General features: G+C 40.2%; 1 protein-coding gene across 1 annotated transcript in view; it reads left to right on the top strand.

The window, feature by feature from the left end:
* Nucleotides 1–2,233: 2,233 nt before the first annotated feature.
* Ndufs4 (NADH:ubiquinone oxidoreductase subunit S4) overlaps nucleotides 2,234–22,504 on the top strand; it is a 104,300-nt gene continuing 84,029 nt past the window's right edge. Inside the window, exon 1 of the mRNA XM_052743309.1 lies at nucleotides 2,234–2,365. Within this exon, the coding sequence (XP_052599269.1) occupies nucleotides 2,268–2,365 (98 nt within the window). The 5' untranslated portion in view covers nucleotides 2,234–2,267. The remainder of the gene's footprint in view (nucleotides 2,366–22,504) is intronic.

Raw genomic sequence — 22,504 nt, 5'->3', positions numbered from 1 at the left:
GGAGAGATGGCTCCGTGGCACATGGCAGCTCACAACTGTCTGTAATCCAGCTCCAAATGATCTGACACCCTCACACAGACATACATGCAGGCAAAACACCAATGCACATAAAGTAATAATACATCATAAAAAAGAAAATCGATCTCATTTCTCAAAGGATTTTTTTTGCTCTTGCTTCACAAATCAGAATTTTCATGAAGGGCTAAAATTCACAAAATGCAAAACAGAAGAAAAATAAATCTGGAAATGCAGAAATTTCTGGGGGTGGTATTGACATTGTAGGTATAGCGGTTAGAACAGTGAAGGTCGTGACATATGAGCAAACTTGTAGGATGCAGCATCAAGAATGCCAGAGTTAAAGGCTCTCAGATAGAGGCGTGGCTGATACACTGAAAATACCGAAGAGCCTGCTGCGTTTGGAGTGTAGCAATTGGTGGAACAGAGTAAAGAGTGAAGTCAAGAGTCTTTTCTCCCTCCAGTGCCAAGACCAAACCCAGGCACGTCTCCATGATAAACAAATGTTGTACCACTGAGCTACATCTTAGCCCCTACATAGGACTTTACATGTCAGAAGCTCTCTGGCTTTTCTACTGAGGGACTGAGCTAGAAAGCCCTTGGGGTGTTTAGTAGTAGAAAAGAAGGGGATTGCTTGACTTCTGACCCAATAGCTTTGACTGCCATGTGGAAGCAGATTGAGGGACAGTGAATGCAAGCATCCCTGCAAAAGGGGACTGTGGTTAGGATCAGAGTACTACTAGGAGAGGCAGGGGAAATCTTCAAATTCTGGATGGATTTGAAAGATTGAGGCAAAAGGAGAAATTAAGAACCATTCCCAGAGATGGCTAGAGAGCGCAGTGGTGTAAGTACTTGCCACCAAGCCTGTGACATGACTGGGAATGAGAAAATGTGACTCCTGCAAGTTGTCCTCTGACCCCCACAAGTACGCTATGGCACACGTTCACATGCCTACACATATCAATAAATACATTTAAAAAGAATCATCCCAAGTATTATAAACACCCAAGTTAAGGCTATATCATTTTAAAAACATTTTTTTTCAGGCAATCTGTTAAACTTTTACAAAATTAAGAGCTGTCCCTCATCAGTGTTGGGGTATCATTTGAGAAATAACATTGAAAACCTTAGTGGATGAAAGGCTGTACTATCACTTGGGAGGCTGAAGGAGGAAGATTGTAAGCTGATGTCTGACCTGGGCGACATAGTGAGAGATCCTGTCTCTTCCAAGAAACAAAGAGGCTAGGAATGTAGTTCAATGATAAACTGCATACTTGCCCTGGGTTGGACCACCAGTCATTGGAAGAAAGGAAAAGGTTTGTTGAAGTCCCGAGGAGCCAGATAAGATTAGATAGGACTCCAGGCAGTTAAACCTGGTTATTGTCTATAATCTTAGGTTATTGTTCCTTTCAATGGTGACTGGCATGGGATGTATGACAACAGGAAGGGATGATGGAAATGCTGAGAGTAATCAGGCTGGCTCGCCCCTTCTCCTGGCCGAGGTTTTTGCGCCATAGCTCCAGTGACAACCCTCTATAGAGACACTCTTCCTTCAGCCTCAAACCAAAGGTTTACTAGATATCAAAGGCTTTCCAAGTGCCCCACCAGGCCCTGGGCTACCTACATGTCAGGCAAGCACCGGCTGAGCTACAATCCCAGCCCCCACCAGATTTCGTGAAAATCCATATGTTCGTCTTCTTTTTTTAATCTTTGGCGAGGCCAGATTTTTAGTGTGGAAAATATGATTATTATAACTACAGACCATCAAACTGAGCGCAGCCTGTTCTGAAGGCTTGCAAACAGAATCTGGCAACACTTTGGGAAAGTACTACTTTAGTTTCTCAAAGACTCAAGGAGCCCTCCGGCTCTTCCAGTGGGCTCAGACTCAGATATTCTGAGTTCTTTGAAAAATTATGAGTTACAGGTGTTTACATTTTTGAAGCATTTTCTTTTGGGCTTCTTAGACTCAGTCTAAATAACCAACGCTACTAACAAGGATTACTTTTTTATAGAGGCAACATTTACATTCACTGAACCTTTTTATTTTTTCCTTTTCTTTCATCCATTTTCCTCTTTGACTCTTTCAACCAGACCCTTTTTAACTCTTTTCTAAACCCCAATATCAAAAAAAAAAAAAAAAAACCAAACACTACAGGATTCTGCTGCACTGCGGCCGCACGGCATGGAGAACGAAGGAAGTGAGTCCCTAGCGGGGATCCGTCCTTCCCATCCTGGCGTTTGCCCGCAGCAAGATGGCGGCGGTCTCAATGTCAGTGGCGCTGAGACAGGCGTTGTTGGGGAGAAGGGCAGTGGCTACAGCTGCCGTTTCCGTCTCTGGAGTTCCATCCAGGTAACCTAATCATCAGCCTCGTCGGGCTCTTTATTCGGGACTCCCAGGTCGCTCCACTTTGGCGGAGGCCGGGCCGGCCGGGCCCCGGAGGCGGCCTTGGGGAGCGCGTCCCCGGCTGACCCTTCCTGGGGATGCCCGGACGAACTCGGGGCTCCGGCCAGGCGCCCGCGGGGTCTCGGGTTCTTGGAAGCGCTGGGTCTGCAGCCGCGGGCGAGGGTCTGTGTGGAGGAGCTGGGAACAGGATCTTGGTTCCCGAGAAGGGGAGGAGTCTGGTCGACTTCACTCCCAGTGTCCTGCATCCCTTCTGTTATCACCTGTTTGCCCCGCTCCAGCCCTGGCTGGAAGGTGAAAGCCCTGCTTTCCATTCCCTGGCTCTAGTTAACAGCCATGGAGCGTCCAAACAGAAAGGTGGTGTGCTTCATCATTCTGCATACGAGGAAAACTTGTTAGGACTTCAGGGTTAATAGTAGTGTTTATTGGAAGGTGATAGCGTACCTGTTTTCTATCTGTGGTAAGATTGGAATCCCCGGCTGTGCGTTCCAGGCTTGAGCTTCACCACGGAGCTATGCCCGCAGCCAGCAAGGTGGTTTTTATTTTTATTTATTTATTTTGTTTGTTTGGTTTGAGACAGGATCATGCTATGTAGCCCTAGCTGTGCTGGAACTCAGATCTGCCTGCCAGCAAGACAATTTTTAAAAAAGTTGATGGTAGTGCCGTTAAGTTTTCTCAGCTACATTGTTACTAACCCATTACAGCAGTTGAGGAATTGTTATTTTGTTACTTTGAATCATTTTTGTGATGACACCCCTCCCCCGCTCCAAAAAGTGAAGCATTACTTTATTTTACGTATTTCTCTGTTTTCCTGAATTTATTAATAGCACGCATATACACATATTAGCGTCCTAATCTGTGATATACCATGTTTTATTACTCTTGTCACTCCTGTAAAGCATGACCTTGTATTGTCACCTGCATGCTGTGGAGACCACACTGGACATTTACACAGAAGATGGGAGACTGTGTAAGGGATGGGAAGAATGTGGTAGTTTTAAAAAAAGGAAAAGTCAGGCATATCGGCGCAGGCCTTTAATGCCAGCACTGGAGAGGCAGAGACAGTCGGATCTCTGAGTTCCAAGCCAGCCTGGTCTACAAAGAAAGTACCAAGATAGCCAGGGCTATATAGAGACCCTGTCTCAAACAAAAGCAAACCATTAAATTATTTTTAAAAAAGGAAAACAGGGCCTATCAAAATGCTTGTTAATTTAGTGTTAAACTAAATACAAAGGGAATACAGAGTTAAGATGAGCTGATTAGAACTTTTGAAGGTAAATTTTATTACAGTTTTAAGTAGTGGTTTTGTGGGAAAGAAGAGGTTGCCCTTAGTAAGGTCAGGGGATTTGTGGTTTTGGGGACTGAGGATATAGGTGGGTTGTCAGTGTGCCTAGCATTCAGGAGGTACTGGGTTCAGTCTTCAGCACCGGATAAATCCATTCTTGGGCACATAAACTGTAATCCCAGCACTCCAGAGTTGCAAAAACGGGATGGGGAGTGAAGTGGGGGACACGGACAGGGCAGGCTGAGACTGGGGGGCTGTTCTGTAGGCAGCAGCAGAGCAGTATATATATAATATACAGTCACTGGAAAATAAATGTAGCACTGGTGGAAAGTAAAAAATAAATTTGCAATTAAGTATTTTACATATGAGGAACTTAAGAAATACCAAGCAGTTCTCTAAGATCAAATACTCTAGTAGTTAATTTAAGGCCAACATGGTGGGGATCTAGTTTAGTTCTTTTCCACTTAAACATTATGGGGGTTAATTTACATACCCTAATACTAATGTAGAGGACTAGAACTGAACACAAATATAAGGGGCCATTGGTGTATTTCTCAGCAATTATGCTAGTTTAAATTAAGACAGTACTGGATTTTACAAACTGATGGCTATTATTACAGATCTAAACTGAGCAGTTTCTGCTTGTTAAGCATGTTATTAGAGATTTGAAAATAACTTATATAAATCATATAAGATGACCTTTGTTTCATATTTTAAAAAATTTAAAACCTACGGAAAATGATTTTGACCTCACGCTTTTTTTTTTTTTTTTACATTTTTTTTACCCTAAAGATTTTATGATGTGCATCTTACTTGACAATTATGGTTCCACTCCCTTGTTTATATGGAAACTTCTGACAAATGTGTTGAGAATAATGCTTTGAAAAGATTGAGAAGAAAGTTCCAACCCATCTGGGAAATTCAAATGTAAATTTCTCTTTCGGTAATCCTGAAAGAGATTGCAGTGGCATAATACTGCCTGCCAGCGTCAGAGTGAAATGAGGGAGGATAGTCAGTAAGGAGAGTGGTGGGAGAGGAGTGGGGTTACTAACCTACCGGTAGCGTTAACATTTGGATTCAGTTATGAAGTCAGTGTAAAGAAAAAGTAAAACCGCAGACATGGATTCAGACAGGAGAGAGAGTGGAGTAGCACTGGTGTGGCAGCTTGTCTTCCTAGCCTGTGTTCTAGAGTGAGCATCTAGAGTTCTTCCTCCTTGTCTGAAGAGGTGAAAGCATCATTACTCGCCTGTTCTTGCCCTTACTATAGTGTCCTCGGGTTTTCCAGCACACATTCTGTCTGTTTAAGGTATGAATCTATCAGTAGAGAAGTTGATTTTCTCTTTCAAAATAGTGACACTTGAGATTTAAGATAATTTCTGTATTGTTAGGTGTTTGTCCATTTTAACATGATCGTGAATGTTTATATCACCTGCTTTCATATCTCCTCTCAAATTTAGACTAGAGCTTGTGTTTATCTAAAACATAGTTCTGAGGATAGCAGATCCCCAGAGCGTCTTAGTCTCTGTGATGACACTAGGTGTATGAGACCTTTGTGAAGTCCGTTTTGTGCTCCCAATCTCTGGCTTTATTTTGTGGCTTTCTTTCCCACTGTGAAGTTGAGTTTGCAGAGACCTCCAGTGATGGGAAAGGAAAGTCTAAATGTGTGAACAAATATTCAAGATCAATAGGTTGGTTATTGCTTGATTAAATATCTTTGCTTACATTTATTTAGTGGTGTGTGTGTGTGTGTGTGTGTGTGTGTGTGTGTGTGTATTCATGTGGGAAAAGCAGGTCTTAAGAGATACATCAGTGCTGGGCAGTGGTGGCACATGCCTTTAATCCCAGCACTAGGGAGGGAGAGGCAGGCAGATCTCTGTGATGAGTTCAAGGTCAGCCTGCTCTACAGAGTGAGTTCCAAGACAGCCAGGGCTACACAGAGAAACCTTGTCTCAAAAAACAGAAAACAAACAAACAACAACAACAAAACAATAAAAGACACATTTCAGTGAGAACCAGGTAGGCAGTAGCCTATATAAATGTGAATTAAAAAATATCTACAATATATATTCTTTTACAATTATTTGCAGCAGTCTGAGTTTAAGATATTTACCTTGAACTCCTAATTTCTGCATTGAAATTGTTTTATGAATGAATTTGTACTTAACACATTATGACAAATAACCTGACTCCTTTTTCATTCAAAATTTAAAAATGGGAAGTGAAAATGAGTGATTTGAGAAAGGTACTTATTGGAACATGAGGACTTCTTTGGAATGAGAATAACTGGCTTCACATGAAGCTTTTAATGAGACATGGTGGGAAGAGATGGAGCCCCTTGGTTCCTGAGTAACATCTGCTAGAGTAGGTTTGGAGATGGTATGAATATAGAATTCAGACAGAACACAGATTGTTCAAATGGAAAAGCTTCTAAAATTTGTCATCCCTTTTATCATTTTTTTCCCCCTTTTCGAGACAGGGTTTCTCTGTGTAGTTTTTGGTGCCTGTCCTGAATCTTGCTCTGTAGACCAGGCTGGCCTTGATTTCACAGAGATTCGCCTGGCTCTGCCTCCTGGGATTAAAGGTGTGTACTGCTACCGCCTGGCTTTGTTTTTGTTTTTGTTTTTTTTTTATAATCATTTTTGTAGTATTTATTCTGAGCATAAACTCAGCATAGCTAACTTTTCTAACTTAGTGATTCAGCCAGTGTACCAAGGACTTTCCTTACATTGTGTCCTGTGTTTTTTCAGCAACTCTGTGAATTAGGATGTTCTTGTTGTTTAGGATAGTAGACAGGTACAGAAGAGACATGCATTAAGTTCTTCTTGGTAGAAAATAGTCTGACTTACTCATCAATATGTTGACTTTTTGTAATGAGAATTATTTCTGATAACAGTAAATTGAAATTTCAGTGTCTTCAGTTTTTCTAAATTTTAGCAAGGTATATTCTTCATTTGAAAAGTTATTTGATACTCTTGTCTTTTATTTAGCTATTATATCTCTACAGTGGGAGGGATGAATGTTTTGGGCTTTGAAAGAAAATAATTTTCTTCCTGAATTTAGTAAAAGAGAGTTCTATAGGTGATTTCATTTTACTTTTTGCCCCTGCTTTAAGACAGTATCATTTGGCCAGGTTAGCTTGAAACTCATGTGTAGCTGTGGATGACCTTGAACTCCTGATCTTTAAGCCTCCCTCTCCCAGGTGCTGAGAGTGCAGATGTGTGCCACCATGCCCTGCCTTTTTTAAATACTCTTAAACAAAATACATATAATGAATGTACTAAATGTGGTTTCCTAAATGTATTTTTTCTTATGAACTTCAGTGATCATTGGAAAAATTGTTGTTCTGCTTTTTAAAACTATTGAGTATGCTAGCTATGCTTTCTGAGCTCTTAAGTCTGTTTTTTGTTTTGTTTTGTTTTTCTAATTCTTCATTGATTAGCCTGTTTCCCCCTTAGTAGTTTTGTTGTCTAGAAAACTACGGTGTTTGGGGTTTTTAGTCTCATTAATAGAAGAATTTAAAAATGGACTTGGAGAGACGCTCAAGGACAGTTTTATTAACATTTGAGAGAAAAACTGCAGGACAGGCAAGCTATAAATCCTGACAGCTGTTTGGAGCAGGAAGATAGAGAAGGGAGAAAGCCATGTTTGTAAGCAGCCACTAGATGAGAAAGCGGGGGTGGCTTGAGAGAAAGAGTGCGGATCCCAGGGCGTTAGGGAAAACAGGCCCGGGCTTTGGTCGGTGTCAAAAGAAAAAGAGGAGAAGGAGCAGCAGACAGGCCTGGTGCCAGTGGCATGGACATGCTAGCTGATGTACAGAAGCTCTGTGAGCAGCTGCACTGAGTGCTGGGCCGCTGGGAAGATAAATACGGTATCTCCTTAAGGAAATTAGCTTTCCTGAGAGGTGGTCTCTTGGCCACATGTAATTGACTGGCTGAACTGTATTAACTTAAAAAATTACTTATTTTTACTTTATGTGTATGAGTGTTTTGCCTGCATGTATGTCTGTGTACCACATGCTCACCTGGTGTCTAAGGAGGTCAGTAGAGAGCCTTGGGTCTAATGGATCTGGTGTTATAGATGGCTGTGAACGACCATGTAGGTACTGGGACCTGAACCCACACCTTCTGGAAGAAGCAGCAAGTGCTCTTAACCTCTGAGCCATGTTTCTAGCTCGTGGTTTTAACTCTTAAAGGAAGAGACAATAGTATGTAAAGTATCAGAATGTCAAGTCTACCTAAGGGCCAGAGGTAGAGTCCACTGTTTTGATAGAAAAAAATAGCTTTCTCTTAATAATCCTTAACAGAGCTCTGATATTCATCCTTAGTGGCCTCAAGAACTACTGCAACAGTATTCCTCCCTCAAAAGTTGATACTCAAAAATCATTTTAAGAATGAAATTGGGGAATAAATATAACCCATTCCACCATGATAATCTAGAGATCCAGTTTCAAATTTGTTTCCCAAAAAGGATTCATGTCAGAACCTGAGTTTCCATTACACCTTCAAGTAGAGCCTCCAGGCTGGAGTGCTCATTTAGGAGAAATAAAAACTGACTCCCTGGCCTGAAAACTAAGGTGCTGATTCTGGATGAGAATGAATTATTTACTTTGGGGGTTCTTGAGTCTGCCTTAGCAGTTTCTAACCTGCCTTCATCATTTTTATCTCTCTTTTTATATGGTTGAATACCAAATAACTAAACCTATTAGAATTGTATGCGGAATTCTGAGATTTAATGAAACCATGATGATGGCTAAAATTTATTGTCATTAAAATCTTGGGCAAATGAATTGGCTCAGTGGGTTAAAATGCTTACTGTGACCTGAGTTCTATACCCAGGACCCACATGATAGAAGAACCAATTCCTGCAAGTTGTCCTCTGACCTCCACACTCAAGCACATAGACATACACACAAAAATAAATAAATATGAAAGAGTAAAAGCTTGCACTCTTTTAGTGTTGACAGGATATTGTAGTTAAGACCTGAATTCTTACAGCTTTTCTTGTGTAATTGCATTGTCTGAAGATCCTAAAAAATCTGCTGTGACTGAATTGTCCGTTAGCCAGGTTTTTTCTTCTTCTTTTTTTTTCAGCTGCTTTCATCTAAATATTTGAATATTTTTGTAAACTATTCTGTGTATTTTCTCCTTTAGGTTATGACAAGGGGACAATTCTAATTCTGATTTCAAGTTTATTCTGTCTGTTGAGTATTTTGATAGATAAATGCAGCCTTGAGTTCTTTAGAATTAGTTAACCAAATATAATCTCTTCTTCTTGCCTACATTCACCAGACTTACATAAAAAAAATAGGATCAGCCTCCAATTTAGTGTTTTGCTTTTTAAATGTCTGCTGTTCATCAAAATCACCTGTTACTTGCATCTGAGGCATTCATATTCTTTGGCCACAATTTATTGCTTCAGTAAATGTAGGTTTAGGCTTAGCGCTGCAGATTCTGATGGGAAGCTAGGGCTGAAAACTCCTGACTTTTTCCCCCACCTCTCTAAGTAGTTTTAATGTTTTAGCTTCAAAGACTTCAAAAATATGGCTTTCTTTGGGAGAGGAATAAGGGAGATTTCCAGAAACAAGAAAACTTCAGTTTTTGCATTTTTCACTCATATACTAATCAGGCGCGGGTGAGGGGTGGGTTAGAGGCAGAGAAGGCATTCTGGTAATGTTGGAGAAAGCAGGCTATGTTACTCCCCTCTAGAGACTTGTTCTTCATTTTGGAAGGGCTCAGGTTTAATATAGCACAGCTGTTGAACTCTGCCCTTCAGAGTTTAAGAAGAAAGTGTCTTATCCTTTGTAATGGGAATATGCTTTTTAGGGAGGTGGTCTTTGGCTGGACATAGTTTTTAAGAAAGTTCCTTGCTTTTCTAGAGTTCTTTTGTTTCAGTGATGTCTTAGAATTGTTTCAGCTGAGGGGAGTGCAGATCTTATTGCTTCTGTAGTATGTTTTGCTGGGTCCTTAACAGCCAGGTGAAGAATGATTTCTTTGTGTTTTCTAGGGCTCAAAAATATGTTCTTTCCTTTATTTGGCCACTTCATATAAGCAAAAGGTCCTTGCTTGTCAAAGATCCTGTTCTAGATGGCTGTTCAGCAATCCATATGCTTCTCCTAAAAATGTCACTCTGTCTTGATGAGCTTTAAAGTAAATGCAGATGTTTTGAGTCTTTTGAGGACCTCTACTCTTTGAATGGAAAGAGCACTTCTTTTTTCAAGGGATTTCTTCACTGTACTTAAAGATGAAATTTATACCTTTTGTTTTAGTAGTTTGGAATTTCATTTTAATATCCTTATTACACATAAGTTTTTGAGATATAAAATATACCTCATTTTACAGCATTGAAATCTTGTATTTATTGAACCTTTAAAAAATATGAAACTTACAGTACTTTATAGTAATTACCTTTGGGTAGTGAAAAGTGTTAGTTTTTAATTGGAAGAGTGGCCTCTACCTTCATAAAGGTTAACTTTAGAAGTATAGTTCATAGCTTCTTGTCATACTTGAGTTGGAAGGAAATTGTTCTTGGGTTGTCAGCCCCTACCCTTTACTTAGTGTAAGAATCCCTGGAGCTTCTGCTGATGATCTGGAGTTTCTGGTGGCTCTGGAAAACAGTTTTCTTCACTGTGACAAAATGCCCTCTGGGAATACCAAGGGGCGGCGGCGGCGGGGGGTATTGTGACAGATGGTTTCAGTTCATGATGTGCTCCCTCTATTCCTGTGGACCTATGATGAGGCAGAATACCATAGCAGCGGAAGGGTGTGGCAAGGCTCTGTTGCTCACCTCATGGCAGGCAGGACTCACAGACTGGAAGGGGCCCTAGCTAGATCCAGTCCCTGAGGGCATCTGCTTCTTCCAGCTACACCCTACCTCCCAAGTTACTAGCACTTTCCAAAATAGTGCCATTAGCTGGAAACCAAGCCCTCAAGACATAACGGGTGTGGGAGACATTTCACATTCCAACTACAACACACACACACACACAGTTCTTTTATACTCATTGATGAGTGATATTTCTCTTTGTGCTCTACAGAGTAAGTCTTTCCCCTGTATACTTACCATCCCTTCCCATAACTAGGCTTAGCTTCTTCACCTTGTTTATTCTATTAAGATGGCCAGATTTCTTGCTGCTTTCCTGCCTTTTTGTACTCCTTATGATGCTGTGATGGTTAATTTTGATGAGCAGCTTGGTAGGATTAAGAGTGCCTAGGTGATTAGTGAAGCACACTTTTGGATGTGTCTGTGATGGTGATGGTCTTGGATGATTAGAACATACGGATTCTTATAGAATGTAAGGAATCCTTAGATGGATTCATATTATTAACACACGATTAGGAGGTGGGGCAAAGCAGGAGGTCTTTAGGGAAGGGGAAGTCTTTGTGGGAATGTCTTTGGGTCTGTACCTCACCTAGTCGCTTTCTGTACTGCTTCTTTCTCTGCTTCCTGGAGTGCCATGAATGAAATGGATAGCTCTGCCACATACTCTGCAGCTGTGGCATTTTGCCCGACCTCATGGGGCCATGTGACTCTGAAACTGGGTCAAACAAAAGTTCCCACTTTTAACCTGTTCTTAGGCAAAAGTGATAATAGATGTTTTCTGTTTTGCTAGTGCCTGTGTTTGAACTATGCATTATAGTTTTTATTAAATGTGATTGTCAGAGATTATGTTCAGCGAACTAATCTGTCCTCTCCTTCTTCTTCCCTTTCTCTGTTTCTAAGAAAACAGGTTTATTTAGTAATACACTACAAGGAGCAGTAGACTGGGCAATGATAAGGGTGCCAGCTGAAGTTTCTTTTCTTCTTACTTCTCATTAGATTGATTTTTATTTTATGTGTGTGAAGTGTTCTGGCTGCATGTGTGTGTGTGTGTGTGTGTGTGTGTGTGTGTGTGTGTGTGTGTGTGTGCGCGCGCGCGCGCGCGCCACATTCGTGCCTGGTGCCCATGGAGGCCACAAGAGGGATTTTGATCCCCTAGACTATTGTCAGCTGCTATGTGGGTGCTGGGAACAGAACCTTGAGTCCTCAGCAAGAGAAACAAGAAGTGTTCTTTAACACCAAGAAACTCTCCAGGCCACTCTTTTCTTCTTTCTTTCTGTCTTTCTTTCTTCCTTCCGTTCATCTGTCCATCCCCCCTTTTCTTTCTTTCTTGAGACAGAGTTTCACTATGTATCCCTGGCTGTCCTGGAACTCACTTTGTAGACCAGGCTGCCCTCGAACTCACAGAGATCTGCCTGCCTCTGCCTCTCAAGTGCTGGGAGTAAAGGTGTGTGCCACCACTGCCACCTGGCCTCTTTTCATTTCTTAACAGTACCACAAAATAAAAGTTCATGTAAGTTTACTGTGGTTTCCCGCTGTGCTGGCTAGTTTTATATCAACTTGACACAAACTAGAGTTATCTGAATGGATGGAACCTTAATTGTGAAAATGCTTCCATAAGATCCAGCTGTAAGGCATTTTCTTAATTAGTGATTGATGAGGGAGTGCCCAGCCTATTGTGAGTGGTTCCATCCCTGGGCTTGTGGTCTTGGGCTCTGTAAGAGAGCAGGCTGAGCACGCCATGAGGAACAAGCCAGTAAGCAGCACTCCTCCACGGCCTCTGCATCAGTTCCTGCCTTCAGGTTCCTGCCCTGTTTGAATTCCTGCTCTGACTTCCTTCAATGTTGAACAGTGATGTAGAAGTGTAAGCTGAATAAACCCTTTCCTTCCCAAGTTGCTTTTTGGTCATGGCATTTCATCATAGCAATAAAAGCCCTGACTTAAGATGCCCTCCATGTGTAGACGGTGTAGCTGTGGTATCTGAGATCTGCTTTCTTACTCACAGGCCCCTTTCCTATATTTTTAGTTTTCACTTTTAGAGAGAGAGAATCAGGGGCCTCTTAATGCTAGAAGCACTTCATACTAGACCCTCCTACTGAGCCACCTGCCCAGCCCTGGTTTACTCTCTTGACTCCTTTGGTTAGATTTGTATCAAGATGATGCTAAACTCGAAGAGCTAGGAGTTGTTTCTCTTCCTCTTTCTTTGGAGTTACTGTAATTTTATTTCATAAGTTTTTATATGCAGTGTTTTATTTTGTTTAAAACACCTTTTAATTTTGAGAGTTTCATACCTGATACTGTGCTTACATATTTTCATCTTTCCCTAAAACATCTTCTTATTTCCCCTGAGACTTTCCTGATCCATGGATTACTGAGCGTTTGTTGGGTTGAGCTCGAAGCTTAGTGGTAGAGCGTTTGTCTGCCAGGTGTATGAGTCCTTGGCCTCTACCTCCAGTACTGCAACACAAACAAGTAAAGTAAATGCTTGCTTGATTGGTCTGAAAACCCAGTTCCCTGGAACGTCTTTTTTAGTGTCCATCCTAAAACCTGTGGCTCTGCTGGCCTGCCTTTGGTAGTCCACTCCCACAGTTGCATTGGAATCAGTCAGGGCTAAGGAACTCAGAACAAAAAACAGCAAACTAGAGGAGTGGCTGTTGCATGAGCCCACCCCCTTAGAGCCATCACTCCAGTGGGTGGAGATAAAGAATTTAGTTTTTTGCTGGGTGGTGGTGGTGCACACCTTTATTCCCAGTACCCAGGAGACAAAGGCAGGGGGAATCTCTGTGAGTTTGAGGCCAGCCTGGTCTACAGAGCAAGTTCCAGGATGGCCAGGTCTATACAAAGAAACCCTGTCTTGAAAAAAACCAAACTTTTTTTTTTCCATTTTTTGCTATTGCAAATAGTCATTGTTTGTCCTCTAGTGTGGTTGCAGGATTATCCAAGATTGGTGCCAGGTATATGAAAGAGAAGGTAAATGGTAGCTTCTGCAATTTCTGAGCATTACTTTTCTTGTTCCTTGGGGCAAATTTCTACAGAAGTGCTTATTTCCATTTTCAGCTATGTTAAGCACAGGCTTGGAGCACTGTGGAGGGGAGTGTAAGGTAGATTCACAGCTGGTTAAATGAAGCTCCCTGGTCTGGTACTCTTCCTGTTCCGCATCCTGTCCAGATTTTTATTATTATTGCATTCAGTAGGAGAGACAAGTGGAGTGTGTTTACTAGATGTTGCCTAGGACCAGCCAGCCTAGGATGAATTACCTTAAAAGCTAATTATAATATTTCTTGCATTTTTAGAATACCTGAATGGACTTAATTCATCTAAATTGGCATAAAAAGTCTTTATTTCTTCAGATTCTTAACCAGTTGTTTCTCAACTCTATTGGGCGTATAGGGGATATTCACATGTCAGAGTCTGAGAAATGAAGCAGAGAAAATATTTTGGAGTATATGCTCCTGATTGGAAATCTTGGCATTTAATAAAATGGAAGCTTGTAAGTGGTAAAGAGGCAGAAAAAATGCATTGAGTTTAAACTATCAAGCAACAGTCTTGGATCAAAGACATTGTATTGATTAGTTTGTCACATCAACATAACCTAGAAACACCTGAGAAGAGAGTCTCAATGAGGTGGTTTAGACCAGGTTTTCCGTGGTCACTCTGGGGGCATTGTTTTCATTGCCTTAATGTGTGGGAAGACATAGCCTTACAGCAGATAGCATCATTCCCTGACTTGGGGCTCGGGACTATGCACAAGTGTATGCTTTAACCTTCAGAGAAAGTGCTTCTCAGTCCTGTCCATTTGAAGGAGGAAGTCTTGAACATCCATCCACAGGTGCCTGTTCCCCTTTGGCCAACGTGTTATCTGCTCTGTGCTGTAAGCTGGATTTATACTTCACTTGACATGTATGCTGGAAGATGACTGGAGAGTGTGCTCTTAACAGGCATGGCTGAGATGATAAACTGGCCAACGGTATCGTTTAGATTTCTTTGTAACTCAGGAGACTCTAACTTTCTGCTTTGATGTGGTAATCAGGTTTCTAATAGCTAGCATTTTTGAGTATTAGACACTAAGGTCATTGTTTCATGTGTCTTATTTCATCTCTGTAAAGTAAATGCTCTTATTTTAGGTGGTGGGTTGACAATTAACATTATAGTTTTATATATTCCTAGGATTATAAACTATTTTATGTGCCTTAGAATTTATTTACCTTTCCTCTAGGACATGGCAAAAGATCTAGAAGTTGAAATCTTACAATGTATTTAACTATAAATCATAATAGAAGTTTTTTTTTTGATTTTACTTTTAACCTGTGTGGGGAGGTGGGGGTTATATACACATGAGTGCAGGTGCTCTCCAAGGTCAGAGGCATCAGATCTCCCTGGAGCTGGAGTTAGAAGCAGTTGTGAGCCACCTGACCTAGGGCTGGTGATTGAACCCAGGTCCTTTGGAGAGCAGTAAGAGCTCTTAACCACTGAGCCATCTCTCCAGCCTTACCATTTTATTTATTTATTTTAAGATATACTCCCTATGATGGCCTTGAATTCCTAATCTTTCTGCTTCTATTCCCTACCCCCCAGTGCTGGGATTAGAAGTGTATCTTACCATATCCAGCTATGTTTTGCAGGTTTTTTTTTTTTTTTTGGTTTTTCGAGACAGGGTTTCTCTGTGTAGCTTTGCGCCTTTCCTAGAACTCACTTGGTAGTCCAGGCTGGCCTCAAACTCGCAGAGATCCGCCTGGCTCTGCCTCCCGAGTGCTGGGATTAAAGGCGTGCGCCACCACCGCCCGGCTGTTTTGCAGGTTTTTAAAAGACAATTATTTGTTACTGTTATGTGCTTGTGTAAGTGCTGGTATGCACTTGGCCACAGAATGCATGTAGTGATTAGAAGGCTATATCCAGGAGTCAGTTTTCTCCTTCCACCTTGTTGAGATATAAAGAAGAAGAACAGATTTCTACCGCATCATACCCCAGGGTAGCTCCTCCTCAAGCTTCTGGGACATTCTCCTGTCTGCCCCTCTCATTTTGCCACAGGAGTGCTGGGATTAGAGATGTTTGCTGCTACTGTGTGTGTGTGTGTGTGTGTGTGTGTGTGTGTGTGTGTGTGTGTTTGTTTGAGACAGTGTCTCACTGTGTAGCCCTGGCTGGCCTGGAAGTCACTGAGATCTGTCTGCCTCTTCCTCTCGAATGCTGGAATTAAAAAGATGTACACCACCATACCAGACTTCCAAATGAGTGGTTTTGTTTTGTTTTTATTATTTGTTTTTTTTTTTGTTTTTTGTTTTTTTTTTAAAGATTTATTTATTATGTATACAGCATGTTTGCCTGCAGGTCAGAAGAGGCCGCCAGATCTCATTACAGATGGTTGTGAGCCACCGTGTGGTTGCTGGGAATTGAACTCAAGATCTCTGGAAGAGCAGTCAGTGCTCTTAACCGCTGAGCTATCTCTCCAGCCCTTGTTTTGTTTTAAGACAAGCTCTGACAAGTTTTATTAAAGAAAAACTTTCCTGGTTGACTTTCACCATTTTTCTGGCATGCATCTAATGATATCAGAATCACCGATGTCGATGATAGCCAGTGTGCTTACTCTATAGTGTTTCCCGAATGCTGAGCCCCATTTAGTATCATTGCCACTATAGGGATAGACATCAGTTTTGGCCAACGTGGCATAGTAGTCAATTCAGATTTTCTTAAAACTGGGCAGTTGTTGGTGAGAATAATCAGTTTTTCTTTGACCTGCCTGATCATGTCTGATCATTACTAGGTATTGAAACCTACAATGCCTTGCGCATGATAGGCAAGTGCTCTTCCACAGAGCTCTATCTCAAACCCTCTACCATGACTTTCAAATGTCATTATTTACTCTTTAACAGTTTCATGCTTGTATATAATACATTCCAGCCACAGTCACTTGACTCTTTTATCCTCTTCCACCCCTTCCATTGTTCATCTCCTGGTCTCCACCTACTTTCATGTCTTTGTTTTTGCTTTCAGATCCACTGGGTTTAACCAGGGCAACTCACCAGTGATTATATCACTGAAGGCAATGGCTTCTTTTCTCCCAGCAGCCCTAGACTGTATGAGCTTCTTAGGACGGGGTCTCATCAGTCCATCCCCCCTCTATAACTGAATGTTTATGGGCCTAGTCTTGTCAGTCCCCATCCAGGTAACCACAGTTTTTGTGTGTTTATGAGTATGGTGGCATGCCCATTACCATGACTTTCTACCATCTGCTTACACTGAAGACTGAGTGTATAGTTCATTTACACGAAACCTCAAGAAGTTCAATTCACGGGGGCAACTAAAGATATTTTAAAGACAGGTGACACAGTAATCACAGTAATCTACTTAGTGACCATTTAGTACTTCACCAGAGAAACAGTGACTTGTGGGAATGTGGGTCTCCGTTAGAAGCTGCTCAATAAAGACTTCATAGCCATAACTTTGAAGTTTTGCAGAGACTTTAGTCCATACCTAACAGATTGTAGAACCTTCTCTCTACTTCCCCTGCAATTCTTTGTTTTCCTAGAATTCTAGACACATCTGATTTCAGGACCTTGCATGACATCTTGATCTCACTGGAGTTGGAACAATTGATGACATCAAACCCTTATCCCTCTCTGCCTTTCCTTCCTAATTACTGTCATCAGAACCTGGATGACTTCTAAGGTAGGAACTTGTTTCATTCCTGTCTCATTTCTCTTAGGCCTCATTTATCAGTCAATAACTTCTTAAAATATTTTTTAAAAATTACGTGTATTTGTGTGCATATGTGGGTGTGTATGCACTCATGCCATAGTACATGTATCAAGGTCAGAGGACAACTTGCAAAAGTCAGTTCTTTTCTTCCATCATTTGGGTCCCAGGGATTGAATTCATGTCATTAGGAATAATACACACCCTTACCTCTTATGGTTGAAACCATTTCTCCAGCTCCTACTCACTAAATCTAATGTTGATTTCTCTCTTATTTAGCTCCCGTTTTCCTATGATTCTAAGAAACTATGATTCAGCTTCCCCCGGTCTGCATTTGATGTGCACATGTGTACTTCATGTTACAGACAAGAAGAGTTCAAACTTCTCAGTGTGTTATGGAAGCCTTCGTAGTCTCTGCCCCCGTCTTCTAGTCTTTCCTGGACATTCACCCCTTCTCCTTTTCTTAAAGTCGGAACTGGTTATATAGCCCAGATTGGTCCAGATTTCTTATGTAGCCCAAGCTGGCCTCAAACTCACAGTGTTCTGGCCTTAGCCTCCAGTGTGCTGGGGTTATAGGCAAACACAACCATACCCAGTAGCATCTGTATTTTTAACAGCTTCCTCCTGGCCCAGTCTCCAGCCATACTTTAACACTGCTTTGGTGACTCTAAATTACCTACAATTCCATAGTTCTTCTCTCTGCTGTAATTAACTTGTCTTTCTATACTGTTTTTTTTCCTTCTTCATAAGCTCCTCTGAAGCTTCTGTGCTTCTGTCCTGCCCTACCCCAACACCATTTGCTCACAGAACTCCTGTTCCTCCTTAGGTGGCAGTTCAGTCACCACTTTAAGCTCAGAAGTTTGGAGTAAGTGCCAATCTGTGTGGTTTTAGAGCTCTCTACTAGAGTGCCCCAGTTCTCAGAACAGGTTGGACATTTTATCTGAGGAGTTTATGGGCAGATTCTTTTTATTTTGAAATATTTGAAAACACTTTTTAGAAATATTTGCATGTATATAATGAGATATCTTGGGGATAGGACCCAGTCTAATACAAAATTCACTTTGTTTCTTACATGCATAACCATTATAATATGGAGCTTTCCATTTGTGATGTCATGCTGGTGTTCAAATAGTTTCAAAGTTTGGAGCATTTTGAATTTCAGATGATTGGATTAGAGATTCTCTGTCCTCCTGTGCCTCATTGTAATAGTCTGTTTCCTATCTGTATCCCTCTAGACTTTAAGATCATTGGTTCTAGAACTAGTTTGTTATTATGTGTTTTCAGACTATATCTGTGGAGTCACGAGATTATGGAACAGTGTAGACATTTAAAAAATATTGCCCAGTCATTTTTCCAATAAGCAGGATAGCATTTTGGGTATTTTTTTCCTTTAAGATATATTTATTATTGGCTCTGGTGGCACATGTCTTTAGTCCCAGCACTCAGGAGGCAGAGGCAGGCAGATCTCTGTGAGTTCAAGGCCAGCCTGGTTGAGTTCCAGGGCAACCAGAGAAACCATCTCGAAAAACAAAACAACAACAAGAATAAAAAGATATATTTATTTTATTTTATGTGTGTGCACTTCTTGCCTGTATATATGTATGTATACCACATGTGTGCCTGGTGCCCACAGAGGTCAGAAGAGGGCATCAGATTCTCTGGAATTTGAGTCATGGATAGTTGTGAGCTTCATGTGGGTGCTTGATAACTGAACCTGGTCCTCTGCAAGAGCAACAAGTGCTCTTAATTGCTGAGCCATTTCTACAGCCCTTATTTTCATATTCTTATAGACCTTTGAATTTTAAATATAACCATTATGAATAGTAATAGCATAGAATTGCTGGAAAAAAGATTAAAATGTTTAGTTTAATAGTCCTTCTTGCCTTTTATATACTATTGAATAATTATATTGCAGGCATTCTCTTTCTTTTTTGAAGACACTGTCTGCTCTGTAGTGCTGGCTGGTCAGCATGTAGCCCAGCTTGGCCTAGGACTTGCTGGGATCCTCCTGCCTTCGCCCCTGTCCCCACCCCCAAGTGCTAGGGTTGTAGGTATTTGCCAGTGCATCCAGTAATTGTAGACTTAAGATAGTATTTACTAATAACATGTTAAGTAGATTTCTGTCAGAAAGCTTTTTGTAGGATTTGGATTTTTACAGGATAATTTTTTCATGGAAGTGAAAATATTGGAAATTTGGAGTTTTAATAGTGAAGTAGTATTTTGTTTTTTATGATGGATAGCTTGTATAGCTATATTGTGTAGACTTTAGAACAGCAGACAACTCAATCTACAGAATAAAATTTGAATTTCAACGTCGAACATTTGTAAATTCTTTTGTTCTAGACTACATTAAGCAGGTCACATAATTTTATTCAGTTGAATTTGTTCATTTGTATTTATTTTAGCCACACTACCAGTTGAAAAGTAAAATATCCTAGGACTTACAGTATTTATGAATTTCATAGGTATTGCTACATTTTACTGTGTTAGTTTATGGGAAAGAATTTGAGAAGAGGAAGAGTAAAAAGCATCAGGGAGAAGACAGAAAATTCATAGCTATTCATTTACAGTTTCATCGAAAATGTGGTATCATATGTACATTAAAAAATTGTGGGTAGTGTTGCCAGTATCTCTATGACTGTTTCACTTGTAATAGGTGCTAAGGTGTTGGAGTGACCCAAAGAAAGATGATGTTCAATGTTTTTAAGTTGTCTGTTTGGGGGCATTGGATCCACAGTGAAAACAAAACCACATTCACTTCACCCTACCGAGCACCATGCTCCAGTATGTATGCACCCACCCTCCTAGAAAGCACCTTGTCTGTATCTGCATCATAGAAAATTCTGTGAGCATTTAAACCCGTGATAGTGAAATTAGTGTATATGGTTTTTTGTTTGTTTGTTTGAGGCAGGGTTTCTCTGTGTAGACCTGGCTGTCCTGGAACTCACTGTACACCATACTGTCCTCAAAACTCTCAGAGATCAGCCTGCCTCTGCCTCCTGAGTGCTGGGATTAAAGGTGTGCGTCATCATCGTTCAGCTGTTTTGTTTGTTTTTTTCCCCCAGTAACTGAAAATTTGAAGGCTAGCTTCTGGGTCTAGCATTTTTGTGTAAGACATTGTAGATGTTTCAATAAATGTTGGATAATTGAGTAGGAATTACCATCTCAACATACATTTTTTAAAAATAGGGTTTTGCAAGTAAGTAGCCATGACTGGCCTTGAACTCGTTGTATAGCTGGAGATCCTCTTGCCTCAGCCTCTCGTGTGCTGGAGTTACTGGCAGGTGCTACCGTGCCTGTCCTTTGGGATTTATGATCCACAGAGTGCAACAGGATTTTTGATAGATGTATTATTTAATACTTTAGTATTAACTTGCTGGATCTTTCACATTTCTCTTCAAAACATATTGTTTGTCTCACTTTGGTCATTTTCTTTTTGCTTTTTGGTGTTAAAAGATGAAATGCAGGGCCTTGTACTTGCTAGGCATGGGTTCTAACACTGAACTCCACGCTCATATCCCCAGTGTATTTTATCACATGGATATTTGTCAACATGACTAACACCATTTTGAAGTTAAAAAACAACTTCTTAGGGTGAATTTTTTTAAAAAAAGATGGAATATTATGAAAAAAAATCAATGGAAAAGTGCTGTTTTCATGTTGATAAGAATGAATTTGTGATTAGAATCAAGTTGCATATACAGTTCTGACAGTGTTTCTTATTAAAAAGGCATCGACTTAGACTTTTAGTTAAGTAACTGACTGAGCAAGTCAGTAGGAGTTTTAAATGACTTCATTGAAGACTTGGTTTGTAGTTTTATGGTCTGGATTTGGATGTATCTTACTGTGATTATTGAGTGTTTCTTACATGACACGAAAGCCTGTAAAACTATAAATTGAATAACAAGCAAGTGATTTTCTTCATTAAGTTAACCACTGTGAACTTTTGTGTGTTTGTATTGTAATTTATTTTTATATTGCCATTAGTTCTTTATGCATGTATATTTTGTTGTCTTACATTACATTTTGTTGCTGAGGCCATTAAGTATACATTACATTGTGTACTTTTTGTTTTAATATTCTATTGAATTTTAAGTTTAAACACATTGTGGTTCCATCAAGTTTATAGACATGCATTATCTAAAAACATACAATGTATTCCAAAATGGAGCTGCTTTGCTGATTAGTACAGAATATTTTCAGTGTTTATTATGTGTTTACCTCTAGTTATGTAATTTATTACTTAGTCCTTGATTTTTTTTTAATATGAACTTAAAAATGAACCTATGACTTAGAGTTGGCATGAACTTTAGGGATTAAGCTCATAAAACATTTAAAACTCCCTAAGTGGAATTTATTTATAAATCTAGCAGATTTTGTTTCCCAAGTACAGTCATAATAATTATTACTTATAATTTTGCTTAGAATATGTCAAAAAATTGTTCTAACTTGTTATTTACGTCTCATTTAACCTTCTCGGTAGTTCCATGAGCTCTCTGATGCCGTGGCTCAGGACAGTAAATAGGATAGTAGCATTCTAATGACACAAGTGGTCGCCGTGTGGTGAGGTGGAAGGATGGTTCAAAGGCAAGTCAGAGAGCAATATCTTTCCCAAAGGAGAATTTCCTTCTTTGGTTCAAATGAACCGTAAATGTTGGCTACACATAGGCTGGGGAGCTTGCTAAATTTTAACACTTTGTTTAGTGATACCTAGGTAGTTTCTACCTAACAATATATATTTCAAGTAGTATTCATTTCAGTCTTGATTTATACCAGTGAAAAAAATCTTTTGGTGTGTTTCAGTGATTGGTATTTGAACTTCATAGCAATGAATAGTTATTTCTGAAGAGGGTAAATATCCATTGTTAGAGTATAGTTTAAAAGTTTTTGTTTTTATATGTACAAGTGTTTTGTGTGCAATTATGCCCATGAATGTATGCCTGGTGCCCATGGAGGTCAGAAGAGGTCATCAGATCCCTTGGAACTAAATAGTTTCAGATGTGAGCCACTATATGGGTGCTGAGAATTGAACCTGAGTCCTCTGCTCTTAATCACTGAGCCATCTCTGCCCTCCATTAGGCAGAGAGTTTCTTAATGCTTGGAGCTTATTTATACATTTTCAAGAAAATACTTCTTATTCTTTTCCCTTTTTCTGAAAATGGGGCATATAATTCTAATTTTCATTTTGCTTTCAGTGTTACTGCTATTAAAATTTTATATACAGAAAAAGTTTTAGTAAAATATATCTACAAACAGTCTATATTTAAATTTAATGATGTTAATATTTTGCTATTGTC

This window comes from Peromyscus californicus, unplaced genomic scaffold (assembly GCF_007827085.1).
Source record: "Peromyscus californicus insignis strain IS unplaced genomic scaffold, ASM782708v3 Scaffold_18__1_contigs__length_77618521, whole genome shotgun sequence".
NCBI classification, from domain to species: Eukaryota; Metazoa; Chordata; class Mammalia; order Rodentia; family Cricetidae; genus Peromyscus; species Peromyscus californicus.
Note: the sequence above shows the minus strand (reverse complement) of the source record. Positions and strands in the feature narration are given on the sequence as shown.